Source organism: Rhinolophus ferrumequinum, chromosome 8, assembly GCF_004115265.2.
Source record: "Rhinolophus ferrumequinum isolate MPI-CBG mRhiFer1 chromosome 8, mRhiFer1_v1.p, whole genome shotgun sequence".
Taxonomy (NCBI): domain Eukaryota; kingdom Metazoa; phylum Chordata; class Mammalia; order Chiroptera; family Rhinolophidae; genus Rhinolophus; species Rhinolophus ferrumequinum.
The window spans coordinates 29,793,976-29,808,865 of NC_046291.1; the positions used below are offsets into that span (position 1 = coordinate 29,793,976).

General features: G+C 42.3%; 1 protein-coding gene across 1 annotated transcript in view; it reads left to right on the forward strand.

The window, feature by feature from the left end:
* Positions 1 to 14,890, forward strand: part of MPP4 (MAGUK p55 scaffold protein 4) — a 33,992-nt gene that overhangs the window by 3,994 nt on the left and 15,108 nt on the right. The window contains exons 4-12 of the mRNA XM_033113069.1: positions 1,466 to 1,546; positions 2,674 to 2,805; positions 3,457 to 3,538; positions 4,690 to 4,775; positions 6,309 to 6,380; positions 6,817 to 7,013; positions 9,713 to 9,777; positions 11,912 to 11,929; positions 14,459 to 14,497. Coding sequence (XP_032968960.1) covers positions 1,466 to 1,546; positions 2,674 to 2,805; positions 3,457 to 3,538; positions 4,690 to 4,775; positions 6,309 to 6,380; positions 6,817 to 7,013; positions 9,713 to 9,777; positions 11,912 to 11,929; positions 14,459 to 14,497 — 772 coding nt within the window. The remainder of the gene's footprint in view (positions 1 to 1,465; positions 1,547 to 2,673; positions 2,806 to 3,456; positions 3,539 to 4,689; positions 4,776 to 6,308; positions 6,381 to 6,816; positions 7,014 to 9,712; positions 9,778 to 11,911; positions 11,930 to 14,458; positions 14,498 to 14,890) is intronic.

Genomic DNA, 14,890 nt, shown 5'->3' on the forward strand with positions numbered 1-14,890 from the left:
TCCCAACACAGCAGCCAAAGAGATTCTCTTTAAAGGTGAATCAAATCATGTCACTTCTCTGCTCAAACCCTTCCAATGACTTCCTATCTCAGGGTAAATATCAAAGTTTTTACGTAACTCCCGTTACCTCTTTGACATCTCATTCACTGCTCTCCCCCTTGTTCACTCTGCTCCAGCCAGATTCATCCCTTGCGATTGTTTGAATCAGACATGCTCCTGCCGCAGGCCCTTTGCACTTGCTATTCCCTTTGTCAGTAATTCTCTTTCTCGTATATTCCTGACTTGCTTCCTCATCTCCTTCCAGTCTCCATTCCAATGTTACCTTCACACAGGCTTTCCTTGGTCACCCCATCTAAGGTTGCAGTTCCCTTGTAGCACTCTCTAGCCACCTTCCCTGTTTTGTTTTTCTTTTTAACTCTTCTCACCATCAAATAAAACTATTTCTTATACTTATATATTTTATTTATTATCTGTGTCTCCTCACTAGAATGTAAACTCTGTGAGAATGGGGATTATTGTCTGCCTAATTCACTGCTGTATTTGCATCACTCAAAACAGTGCCTAGCACATAGTAGATATTCAATAAATATTTGTTGAATGGATGAATAAATGCAATCCGTTTTATCCTTATTTATTGCTCAAACCATATTAAAAGAAATAGAAGGAAAAAAAGAAGAAAAATTCTACCCTCAATTCCAATAATCAACAACTAAAATTGTTCTCATTTGTCCACAGAAAACACACACATGGTATTTTATTCCATTGTAATCCTAGTGAATGGAAGTAAAACCTAGCAAACTGCTTGTTTTCATTTGCCTGTGTATAATGATACTCGACTGCTAAAGATTCACAGGGCTGATTAAAGTCTTGAAAAGTCTCAAGTCCTGTCAAAAATCAGGTTACACCTAAGCTACAGCAAAGAGATCAGAATTTATTCTGTTTAGCACTTTCCCATTGCAACAAATATTAAAATTACTAATCAGATAATAAGCCCTAAAATATACATTGCTATTCCCTTTTTCCAATTGAAGACTGGAATATCCTGTGGGATTAAGCTACCCAAGGTCTTCAGGTATTTGAGCTTGTACCTGGAGAACTCAGATACCTTAACCTGCCCATAAAGTACTCATATTAGCAAACAGCTGTGTTAGAGCCACTAGAGGGAAATTGCCTTGGTACTGCAATTTAGAGGAAATTGCCTTCCTCTAAGCCTGTGACGTGCCAGGACTGAGGCACTGGGGTTTAGATGGACCCCAAATCTTGGATTCTACATGCTGTAGTCAAGTGTAGTGCATAAGAAAGGATCCTAGGCTTTGAATTGAAAGATGAAAAAGAAGGCTTCAATAACAGTTTTCTTAGATCAATATGGTGATAGTCAATATGTCTGTTGTCTAGCTTGGGTGAGTTCTAGTTTAGGTGATGAAAAATTTTTTTAATTTCACAATGTATGCTTTTCACCACCCAGGTAGTGGAGATATTACATGCAACCTCTAGTTCCCCTGAGATTCAAGAGCTGAAACAAATCCTCCAGGCTCCACACTTTAAGGCAAGTGCTTGCTAAAATAGACAAGATCTACCTATCTAGTGCATAGACAAAATGGGGAAGAAGAAAGAAATGTGATAGAAAATGAGCTCTCTGAATAGACATTCTGTTACTGTACATGGGTGACCAACAGTTTGTACTGAAAAATGTAGGAGACAGATATGACTGGCTCAGTGTTGTCAGTCATGGAGTTGAGCCTGACATATTGATGAGGAGACATCCAGAACTTTCCATGGTGTCTTATTTACCCCCTGCAAAGCCATCGTCCCTCTAAAATTCTGGGGCAATCAGGGTAGCATCCTTCTTTCCATCTTGGGAATATTTTAAGTTTTGGATAAAGTGTGTGAAGGTATTTGGAAAATACAGTATAATGATGATTAGCTCTGCGGTGGGGGGTGGTATATGAAGAACATTTGATGGCAGAACAGAAGCCTACCTTTTAATACTCACAGATTTGGAGCTCATTCTACCAACAAATTAGAACTTTAGGAGAATGTCTGCATTTGGAGCAATAGAATTTATGAGTCAAAATTTGTAGTTCACAAGATATCCCTAGAGAATTTTCTCTGAGTTCCAATGAAGATCTGCCCACCAATCTCAGGCAGGGCTGTAGAATGACTGCTTCTCCAGCTCATGAAGTGAAAAATTTAACATCATGGGTCATTATTAGGAACTCTTTGATGAGATCTTAAACCAGGGAACTACGGTTTTTCATTCTGTTCCACATGGGCCCTTAGATGTCACTGGCAAATGAAACCAGCAAGATGTTTCGATTATTGCCTCCCTATTCTGCCTTACTTAGGGAAAAATATTTTAAAAGTTGTTTTTTAGTTCAAGATCATAGGAGCACCATGGGTTACATGGGTTTCCAGGAAATGAGAAAGTGGCGGAATAATACATTTTAGCAGAAATCCAAGAATATATATGTATTGCTTAACCTCAGTGTCTCGTTTCTTTATCTGTAAAATGGGGACAATAAATGTGCCTCCTCATAGCATTATAAATTCCTAGAACTGTGCCTGGCATGTATATGTTGGTGGTTGTTGTATGTCTTACGTAGTATTGAGTCACTGTCTTCTAGATGGGTGTGTCCCGTGTGTGACATTTGTTCACCTTTTCTTTGTTCCCAGGCCTTGCTCAGTGCCCATGACACTGTAGCTCAGAAAGATTTTGAACCCCTTCTCCCTCCACTGTCAGACAACATCCCCGAGAGTGAGGAAGCAATGAAGATCATTTGCTTGGTGAAAAACCAACAGCCCCTGGTAAGGAAATTGTTTTGTCTTTTCATTTAGAATTATACCAGGGTTAATTGTAAACTAAGTTATCTCTAGTAGTTACTTGGGCGATATTCTTGTCTGTAGTCATACATATAGTCTGAGGCATTCAGAAAATGTGAGGGGAATCCATGATAACGATGGCTAAACTGTGTCTTAACAATTTTTGCCTGTGACTTCAAATGCATCACATGTTGTAACGTTTTCACGAGGAATGATTTCCGTTTAGTGTTTTTCTCTTTTGAAAGAGCTGTGACTGCTACGACGTATGTTTTATTATTTGGCTCTCTAGCATGTACATATATTTGACTCAATTCCAGTGTATTTGCCTAAGTTTTTTCCCTCCATTAATGGAAAGCTAAGGAAGGCATTCATTTGATTTTCTAAGAATAGTCCCTTTGACTAGGTTGTGGTTGTGGGAGCTTTCTTTATCTTGGAAAGGATCTAAATATTGTTTCATGTCTGTAGGGTTAGATAGAGACCACAGGAGTCCACGGTTTAACGGCCTTTTCTTTTTGATGGCATGGTATGGCCCTGGTTGGTATGAAGTCCCTCATCTGAAAGACCAGAGCTACACTGAGGGAAGCCATCAGAAAAATGGTCATATAAGCTAAAAGAGGGGTTCCTCTCTCTCCCCAGGGAGCTACCATCAAGCGCCATGAGATGACAGGGGACATCCTGGTGGCCAGAGTCATTCACGGTGGGCTGGCTGAGAGGAGTGGTAAGCTGGAGCAGCAGGGTACCTACCAGTGGGGCCAGAAAAAGACCATTGATTGTTGAGTCTTCTTTCCAGGGCAAACCCTCTTTCCTAACTAAGGTCAGGGTTTTCATAAGTTCCATGGCTTGGTTACTAAGAGGGAAGGAATAAATATTCCAGAGAAATCCCTCCATTCTAGACATCAAACTAATGTTTTCTCAAGTTTAGATTCTTATGGCAACCTAACAAGGGAAAGTATTATCATCGTATCTTATAGGTGAGGAAACTGAGGCGTAAAGGGATTAAATAACTACCTCGCTCACGGTCCCACAGTTTGGGTCAGGGTCAAGTCCAGGATGGCCTCCCTCTATCTTCCCAACTTTCTTTCGTCACTCGGTCCTTCGGCCTTCCCCATCCTGAAACACCTTTTCCTGGCCCTGTCTACCAGTGAACCGGGTGTCCTTCTTCTCACTGCTGAGCTTCTGAAAGGAGCAGGTGTGTACCTGCTGCCCCCATCCTCACCGTGGTCCTGGAAACCTGGCCCAGGGTTTTACCCCAGCATTCTTAGAGTAATTACCCCCAGGATGTCCTAGTGGCTAAGTCTGTTGGCCCTTCCTTCAGCCCCACTTTTATTTCTACTTCGCCAGCACATTTGATGTTATTGACCATGAAATTATCATCCTTGGTTTCTGGTCGATGACATCATCCTGCTGCTTCTCTCTTCTCCTCGACAGCTCCACCCTTCTACCTCATATTTCTCAAGGCTGAATCTTAACCCCCACGTTTCTCCACAGTTTCTCTTTGGAAGTATGCCCGCCTTTTCCTTTTCATTTATCATTTTTTCATGATGCTGACATCTTTATTTTTAGTGTTATCTTCTTAACTCACGTTCTTGTTCCATTTTACAACATCCGATTAGCAAAAATAAAAATATCACCATCAGTTAATACCTAGTGTTGGCGAAAAGGTGGAAAAATGCATTTCTCATGCACTTGGGTGGTGGTTAAATCGGAATAAGCAGTTTGCTTTAGTATTGTTGTTGTTGCCATTATTATTTCACAATAAATATTCAAATATCAGAGCATGCCTGGGCTAGCGAGTTGGTTAAATAGCTTTGGGATAGCTACCTCTATTTTTTGCCAATTTATTTGTACCCTTCTTTGTTGTTTGCCTAGGGTTGTTATATGCGGGAGACAAACTCGTAGAAGTGAATGGAGTTTCAGTTGAGGGACTGGACCCAGAGCAAGTGATCCGTATTCTGGTAACAGTGTCCTCTTTGCCTTCTTCATGACTCAATGTAATGCAAGGCTGAACTGAGCCCGTCCAGCCACGGAGGGTGCCCTGTATTGTGAAGGGGACCTGGTCCCCTTGCAGCTTCCTCTCTCCAGACCCCTGACCTTGTCGGTTTCTGTGTGGCCGTCCCCCTGTCCTCATCACCCCCAGAAGTCTGGCCCCTGCTGGGAGACTTCCCTCCCCAAGCTGTTCTTCCTGCCTCAGGAAGACTGCCAGCTTCCCTCACCACCTGGTTGCTCCATTGGAAACTGAGCCTAGGTGGGCAGAGTGAGACAGTGAAGGCGAGTCTGAACCTGAGCAAACCACCCCTCGATCCCGAACATTTCTGAACACCTTCCTTGAGGTAGTTTTGGGGTAGGAAAGAAGTCACCAGAGGGCAGGATATGGGGAGGGAGACATCCTGTCTGGCACTGCCGCTGTCCTTGGTGGTTTGAACTGGGGATTTTCTGACCTGATTATATGAGCCTTTGATCTCTATTAGGTCCCCATTCTCATCCTTCAAAACATTACCTGGATCACACAGTGCGGCTGTCAGTGGCATAGCAACATGCCTATCTTCCCCCACGCATACCCCAAGTGTGGGGCCTGATATGATATACAGTCCATTACTGTATCCATATCATGTAGACTAGTGGTTCTCAAACTGGGTTCTTGGAGGGGACTCTAGATTTTCATATGCCTCAGGGACTGAGATGAGGGGTGGTATTATAAGGGGGATACCAAGCACCTAAATATTTTGCAAACCACTGCTGTAAGATTCTGAGTGATATATACGATACTACAGAGGGAGCTTAGAGTACTGTTAATCACAGACACACATGCTTCCACCTCAGTCCTTCTGGTGCCAGCTGTGGAGTTGCCAGAATAACGGGATTGTGAAATTCCTGAGAGTGAGAATAAGGTTTTTTCATCTCTGGATCTCTAATACCTGTCACAGTGTGTGCAACAGGCAGAATCTTGCCTCTCCCGTCAGGCTGAGAGTTTCTCTGTCTCCTCCATATATTGACCCCCCCGCCCATTTCCACCATTAGCTTGGAAGCTTGTCAGTCCCTCCAGAAGATGTGGGAGCCCCTCATCTTCCCCATCAGACTGGGCTGTCTGGTGCAGAAACAGGTATTCAGGAAGTCATTCCTGACTGCGGCATGCGGAAGGAAGGGCAGACCAGCAGCTCATCCCCCTCCCAAATGCCTGTGGGAAGAAGACCTTGCTGAGTCGGGTGGACTTGGTGGCAGCGAGACAGAGGGTCTCTGGGAGAGGCCAGGCCTCAGCCGGGTTTCAGCAGACCAGACTCTGGAGCTCCACAGCAGGGCAGAAGTGGAGCTAAATTTCTTCTCCATTTCCATTTCTGGGTGGTGATATTCAGCTGTTGCACCCTTGTAAAAGTCCCAGTGGAGAGGTCCCCATTAGACCTGGACACGCTGAGTTGTAACTCCGTGCTCTGAACCCCAGTAACCCAATGAGCTCCGTGATTTCTCATTTTTCCCTCTTTGACTTTTTTTAGGCCATGTCTCGTGGCACTGTCATGTTCAAGGTGGTTCCAGTTTCTGATCCTCCTGTTAATAACCAGAAGATGGTAAGAACTTACTGAGCCTTCTTCCTCACATACAGTGAATCCTCAAATAACGGTAACTGTAAGTAAGTCTGTTGTGTCATAGGCTGTTCTCTATCATGTTCAATACTATGTTGTGTATTTTTCAATACTGATGACATAAGAGGCAAATGAGTGAGGGAATACAATACAAGGAGATGGGGCAGCAAGAAGTTAAGCAGTAACATCAAGAATGGTGAACATTTGAGTAAAAACTTCTCAGGGCTAAGACATTCTTTTTCTTTTTCCAAGTTACTTTTTCGCAACTCTTAGACTCAGTTCAAGAGCCAAGTTCTTCTTTATGGTGAGGATGAAGAGGAAAAATAGGCACAGCAGAGGGAGGGGTGGAGAAATGGTTTTAAGTCTTGCTGGCTCATGGGCGAGGGTTCTTCTAACGGTGCCATTATGCACCTCCTGCCAGGTGTATGTTCGTGCCATGACCGAGTACTGGCCCCGGGAGGATCCCACCATCCCCTGCGCAGATGCCGGGTTGCCTTTCCAGAAGGGGGACATCCTCCAGATCGTGGACCAGAATGATGCCCTCTGGTGGCAGGCCTGGAAAATCTCAGACCTTGATACCTGTGCTGGCCTAATCCCTTCTAACCACCTTCTGAAGAGGTAAGACAGAGTTATCACTCCTGGACTCAGGACTGAGCCATCAGGAAATAAAACGTTTTCTCATGCTCCCATTATTGCAGTTAAGATGAGATAAAGAGAGATGAGACAAGCAGATGGACGAACACACACACTGGTTTATAAATCCAAATGTCAGTTTGTCCATATGCCCTAAGCATTTTAAATACCAAGGGGATTGGAATAATCACATCAGCTAGAAAAGAGAGAAAACACATGGGAAACTAAATGAAAATTATAGTCCTAACTCCCTCTATTCATTTTTGAAGGCTGAGTCGAAACCTCAGTTACCGAGTCTCAATCTATCACCCTCACTTTTGTGCTTTTGAGGTCCAAGGAAGTGAGCAAAGGTAAAAAGAAGATAGAAAGAGGTCCAAGGCTCAGACAATCTTAAGAGATCAAGAAGAAAAGGAACCAGCAAAGGAGATTGTGAAGAAATGAGCAATGAGGCAGGATGAAAATCAAGACAGTATGGTCTTCTGATCAATTATGTCCATTGCTGCTGAGGGGACTGAAATTGACCATTCGATTTAGCAATATGGTGGTCACTGGTGATCCTGATAAAAGTGCTTGGGGGAGCAGTGGGGCCAAAATCCTTGTAGAGTGAGATCTGAAGAAATTAATGACAACGAGTTTGGAAAACTCTGAGACATTCTGGTATAAAGTAGAGCAGAAAAATGGAGAAATAACGAGAGGGGAAAGTGGAGTGGTATGAGAATTTGTTTTTAGATGGGGTAAATATGCTAGTGGGAATAATCCAGTGAGAAGGAAACTTTTTATGACATAGGAGAAAGAGAAGAGAAGAGCCTTGAGCAGGCAGGAGATATGACCTAGTATACAAGTCGAGGGGTTGTCCTTATATATAGGATCAAAATCCATTCATCTACGTGATGGGAACAGTTGGGAGTCCAGCGTATGGGGCACAGTTGAGGGTAAAGGATATGGTGGAGCTTGTGGAAGTTCTCTTCCAACTGTTCTTATTTTCTCAGTGAAATAAGAAGCAATGTCATAAGCTGAGAGTAAGGTTGGGTAAGGACGTACTGGGAAGGAAAAAGGAGGAAGCATGAGAAGTTTCTATGAGAACTGGAGAGCAAATGGATTAGGTAAATATAGTATGACCCGTATGAAGGGCCCACTTAAGGTTAAAGGTCAAAATTTTGAAGTGACCCTGGTCGCCTTCTTTGGGGGCAGGTCCAGATTAGACAGAGTTGGATTTAACAGTAAATCAAGGAAGAGCCAAGGAAGTGACTTTAATGAAGGAACATGACATCTAAGCTGCTAAGGAAGGAGGTGAAGAAGTAAGCATCAGTGAAAAGGAAGTAAGATCAATGGATTATAGATCCTACGGGGTCAACAGATTTGGGGGTTGGGAAGACAGGAGGATTGTAAAACAAAGTGATGCTGGGAATTGAAGTTAGGAATCGCAGCTATTGGTTCTGAAAAGGTCTAGGGCATGACAGTGAGAGGCGGCGGCTATCGTAGAATGAGGGGAAGGACATTGGAAGCGAGGAGATGAAGGAACTGAGAGGCCAGGATGTTAGAAGGGGCCTAATACAATCATTGAGAATTAGGACAGTGTTGAGAGCATGAAGTATCCGGGAATAGTTACCAGAAGAGTGGGGGGTACGATAGTCAAAGTTGAGAGCTTCTCGGGGAGAGGGAGAATGGTCTGGAGATGGTCATGAGAAGCAAGGACTCAGACCCCACCTGCCGGCCAGGGGAGGGAAGGCCCTGAGCAGTGGTACGTGTGCTGAACCGAGCTAACAGAACCCACTTGTGCACTTCTCACATCCACGGTCAGTGAGGTCAGGGTGGCAGCTTGAAACCAGCCACAAGGAGAGGACTGACACTACAGAAATCAGCAAAACTACACATCAGGGGTCCCCTGCGCCTAGAGCTGCTTTACCGGCACACCACTGGGAGTGGGAGAGCAGAGCCGCCTCTTCAAAGGGGCAGGGAAAGCAGTGACGTCAGGGAGACCTGGGTTTTTGTTAGAGCTAGAATGTGAAGCGCTCACCCAAAGCAGAGGCTGCTGTGGTCTGAGAGTTCCAGGGTGTGTGCCTGAAAGGGCTTCAGGGAGGGCTGGCTGGTGGATGAGTCTTACAGGGATTAAAGTGCAGAGGATAAGGGATGACCTGAATTTGGAGCCTGAGGACACAAACAGGGATAAAGGCCTAATGAGATTAGTCCTCACAGTCCCCAGGGCAGAAAGTGGCGAGGAGGCTCTGGTGGGGGTCTTGCAAGGAGCACACAGTTTATTGGATTAACGCACAAATAAAGACAATAAAAGGGACCGACATCCATGTGGCTCTAAAGGAACTGTAGAGGGCATCCACAGCCTGGGAGGGGAGACAGAATATGCTATGAAAATTCTGAGACCAGATGAAGAGGGCAGCATGTAGGAGGCAAAGGGTATAACGGTCCTTTACTGAAGGCTGTGGCCTGTGAACTAGGCATGGGACGGATTTTCACTGCCAGTGTGTGTCTGAAAATACCCCAGGAGGCAGGAAAATATAAGAAAGGCTGTGTATTTAGAGAATGTATCTGACAACGTGTTTGGAGAAGAAATCTCCTTTTTCATTTGGTTGGAGGCAGCAAAATTCTGTCCTGGATCTTTGGCCTGGGTTAACTAATCTGGGTTGATTTTTTTTTTCCTTTCTCACAGTGTATTTCTTTTTGCACAGGAAGCAACGAGAGTTCTGGTGGTCTCAGGCGTACCCACCTCACACCCAGCTCAAATCAACCATCTGTGAGTACGCTGATAGCTCAAACCCAGCACTGCATCATGGGAAACTGGCTCCCCCGTCCCTGGGCTGGCTTCTTGCCCAAGAAAGGATCTTTAAATGTCCCCACTGCCCCACATTACCTGGCAGCCATCTGAAATCCTTCCATAGACATTCACTCCTTTGGATTTAGAAGAGTTTTCAGTTTATGAAAATGCAAATGGTTTTGTGTTGGTGACAGCTTCAGTGATCACTCCCCAACGTGAAGTCCTCTGAGGTCTCTTCGGCCACCAAATCCATATACATACTGGCAAGCAAAGCTGCAGAGCTGCACACAAGACTTCATTTGGGTTCTCATTGGGGGAGTTAAATTTTACACTGTTCGGAAGCTCTGATTGACAGTGTATGTGCCTTTGATGAAGAAACAAGGGTATGAATGTAATTTGTTTGCTAGACAGTATTATTCAAATGGCCGTTTGGGGGAAAGGTTAGTAAAGGAGCCTCCTCACCACTTTCTGTCCTGAGATCTTGAGGACTAATCTCATTAGGCTTTCATCCCTGTTTGTGTCCTCAGCCTTCAAAGCCCAGGTCATTTATTATTCAAATGGGGTGGGAGGATGGTTAGTAAAGGGAACCCCGGTAGCAAATCCTGTGAACTACCTACTGCCTTAATAGATAAACTGCTGGCGCTTGCAAAGCCCAGCTTAAACCTGCTGAGTAAGGGCCTTCAGAAATGGACCTCCGACAGCCACCTGGAAAGGAATGGATGAAGGGGAGGGGCCTCAGGAAGAGGGAGAGGGGCACAGAGAGGGGGCTGGAAGGGCACTAAAGCAGGCAACGGTATGAATGTCACAGATTTGCCCACAGCAAGTCCTTACCCACTTTATTTCTCACTTCTCTAAGCCGAAAACTATTTTTTCTTTCAGTTTTCTCTTGAAAAGATAAGATGTCAACTATAGAGACATTTTTGAAATAAGAAAACACTCATATTTCCTCACACTGGCGATATTTTCATACCACCTTCCAGTTATGGGAGCATGTTTTTCATGGCTACATTAACAACTGCAATACCACTTTTTATTTTTATTTTAACTTAACATTTTATCAGAAAGATTCGCAAGGTATAATCTTTATAGTGATATTTTAGTTATTTGCTTTGGGTTTTGAAAAATTTTGTTTACCAAAACAAATCTAAGTATTTCTTTCATTCATTTTTCCGTTTCATTTTTCAAAAGCACATGCTAATAAAGCCGCTAATTAGTTTCTGACAACTAGTATAACCACGAGTTTGACATTTAATTTGCTCATGTAGCCTAAGTGCAATTTATAATTAGAGTCTTTGAAAAGTCCTTCCTGAAATTAGCTTGCAGACCCTGTAATTATCGTCTCCAATCTCTAAATCCAGGAAACCCAGGTTTGGAGCCACTGACTTAACCAGTCACCTCTCACAGGGATGTTTCTGATGGAGCACAATCATTTTCTAAACTATTTGATCATTTCTTTTCTTTTTAACTATTGTAGATAATTCTGTAATAAATATTATTTTATATCTCCCTGCTCTGCTTAAATGTTACCATAGGGGGAAAAGAAATCTCAGGAACAGGTAACTGAGTCAAGAGTTTAGGCATTTTGATTAATCAAGAGTTGTTGAAAAATTCGAGGTCTATGTTAGCTTGCAGATGGTTATTAAAAAGTTCTTTACTGAAGATGCACTTATACTTATTATCTCTTCTTTCCTCCCTTCCTTCCTCCTCCTTTCTTTCCTTCCACCTCCTTTCTCTCCTTCCTTCCTTTCTTCCAGTCAAGATGTGAGTTCCTAAAATATGCTGAACTAAGCATATTAGTTTAGAAGTGAGTAGAATGCAACCTTTTATAGCTTATTGGGATGGAAACAAGTAGGATTTGCCAGAGCAAGTAGATCCCCATTTCCAACGAGGCTCATGAATATATTAGTTTCTATAGGATATTCACTTATCATTTTGTTACTAAATTTTTACTTAATTTCTAGAGAATAAGCCCAGAACATTGATTATTATAATTTTGGCACTTTGCTTTTCTTATTGTAGGTAAGTTAACCTGAGAAACTAAGCATACACTAATATGTGTATTGTCTCTCTCTCTCTCTCTCTCCCTCTTTCTGCTTCAATCATTTGTACCCAGCGATTTCTATGGAAGAAGGTAAGAAATAGTATTTGGAAAAAAACTCTCATTTCCAAAGTCTCCTAGAAATTTCCTGTAGTCTTCTTATTGCACTTCATTTCAATTTAGCTATATATTAAGCTCTTACTGTATGTCAGTCAAAGGAAATGTGTTCCCGTATGTATACAGTATAATTGTCCTAACACTGAGCGGAATAAAAGAAAGGAGAACTGCCATTTGCAGGATGCAGTCCTAGAGTCTAACACAGCACATGGTAAGAACTCAAAGTTGTGAAACTGATCCACACATAATTTTGTGTCAACTGCTTTATATACGTTGTCTTTAAAATAACCTGAGGAAATTGTGATTGTTTCCATTTTATGGATGAAAATATTGTGGTTCAAATAAGGTAAGAATGTGTCAGAAGTTGCAAGCAGTGTAGTCTGGGTCGAACCTCCTATCTCAAGGGCAAATGGGGCCTCCCATTACTACCTCTCCCCTGCTCTGTGCCCATGCTCCCAGATGACTCATTAGATATCACTCACTCAGACTCACAAAAGCAAGCCAGAAAGATGCTGTTGCTTGTGGAAAGGGGAAAGAAGAGAGGAAAGTAGCCCCCTAGGCCACCACCCCCATTTCATCCCTGATACTGGAGAGGGGAGCCCTTTGGAGAGGCCTGGGTCTCTGAGGTCTTGGTAACAAGCCCACTGTCTTGTTCATTCGGGCTGCCATAACCAGAGACCACAGACGGGGGGCTGAAACAACAGATATTAATTTTCTCACAGTTCTGGAGACTAGAAGTTCAAGATCAAAGTTCTGGCAGGATTGGTTTCTGATGAGGCGTCTTCCTGGCTTGCAGATGGCCACTTTCGCTCTGTGTACTCACGTGGCCTTTCCTCTGTGAACACGCAGAGAAAAAGAGAGAAAGACGGAGATCTGATTTTTTCTAAGGCCACCAGTCCTTTTTGGATTAAAGCCCCAACCTCATGACCTCGCTTAACTTCAATTACCCTTTTAAAGGCCCAGCTCCAAATGGGGTTAGGACTTCAACATATGAACCTGGGGGTGGGGGGTGACACAAATCAGTCACCCCAACCAATACTGTGGAGTTGCTGATTTTGAGAGAGCAAAATCAGTAGCTCTTTTAGATCAGTTACAAGTTTGAAAGATCAGGGCTTCCTTGGAATCCCTGGCCTTTGTAAAACAGGAAAGACAATTGAGCTTTTATTTGCCTTTTACAAAAAACAACAAACTTTAGTTACATCCTAGGAACTAATGAATTCACTGTTGTTATTAATGACTGACCTGGAAAATAATCTCTAATTGAATATAAAGAATTGAGTGACTGTGTTGAAAATCTCAGCTATGTCACTTGTTTATCTGGGCCCCTCCTTCTATAAAACAGTATTACTTCATAAAAATTTTCCTATTTTCCTGAAAAACATTAATTAGTGATGTGCTCTTTAAGGAGGTGGTGGTAAGTGCTACTTTATGACACTATAGTTTATTATATAGACTATAATTTGCACTTTTTGAACTTGCATAACTCCTGTTCAGCCACTATTTGTTCATCACCTCCTTCTGGTTACTGTGACAGGCACAAGTGACCAGAACTTTTTTTTTTTTACAGCACTCAAAAGGAAAGAGATGTTTTCTGAACATGTATTCAAATCAACTATTTTGATATTCAAAGGAAATTTCAATTTAATTTAATAAATAACTTATCATGTACCTACTATGTGTATGACATTGTACCAAGCTCTGTAAGTTATGTAAAAAATTACTAAGATGGTTTCTGATTTCCAGGAGCTGTCTAGAAGGGTGAATAAGGCAAATACCCAAATGATCATATTACAAGGTAGAGTAGACGTGCCATAGCAGAGAATTCAAGGTAGTAGGAAGAAAATGCTAATTCAACTCATGGCAGGGATATTCACTTTAATCAGTGTTTGAGATGGACCTTGAAGCATTGTAAGCAGAGGGAATAGCATAAGCAAAGGCACAGAGAAGGAACCCATGCTGTTTGCTGTAATGATAGTATGTTATGTGAAACAGAAGTGCACAATAGCCTTTAAAATTGGGTGTGGGTCATGATGGAAAGGGTCTTGAGTATTAGGATGAATGGTTTTAAAAGTTACATCCTTTTTTTATTCTCTTATATATGCCCAACCTAGAGATAAAAACAGTTAACATTGATTGAGTGCTTACCATGTACTTGAGCTTTTCATGCATTATCTCACTTATTCTACCTTACACGGTAAGTATTATTACCATCCCCATTTATAGATAGAAAACTGAGGCTCACAGGTAAATGAATTTGTCTAGCATTCAAAAGCTTATGCTTTTTAAGTGTTATCTGTTTTATGTTATATAGCCTCTCATATCATATATTTTTATTTAAAACCGTAGAGTCCTTTTTATCTCTCCCGAGTGAGCAATAGTTGTAAGAGTAACATAAGTATAAGACGGTCTGAGTTTTATTGATATAAGCCTATGCATAGGGAATTTTGTTTGTGATGCTAACAAATTATACATTCTATTTTTCTCTTTCTATGCTGTTTTATATAGAAGATGACATGAAGATTGATGAGAAATGTGTGGAAGCAGGTAACATTTCCTCTTGATAGATTTATCACCAGAAAAACTATGAACCACTTCAGCTACAGAGTCTGTAACAGAATTGGCCAACGGGGCCACAGACCTTACCCCTGGAAGAAATGTGTAAAATGATTTCCACCCCCCACCCACCCAACCCTCCTTTTTCTGTGATTCTGATACTCAGAAGGGAAGCACGGCTGTGGGAATGTCTCCAGGCTCCAAACCAACCTTCTAGAAAGCAATGTCTTGGAAATGGTCACAGCAACACTTAGTAACACTCAGGTGTTACATTCAGTAACATTCAGGTAGAACATCTGGAATCCCTCATGTTCTTTGTGAAATACTATAAAGTATTGAGATACCAAATTTTTAAAAATTAAAATATATGTATTGTTATTGTCT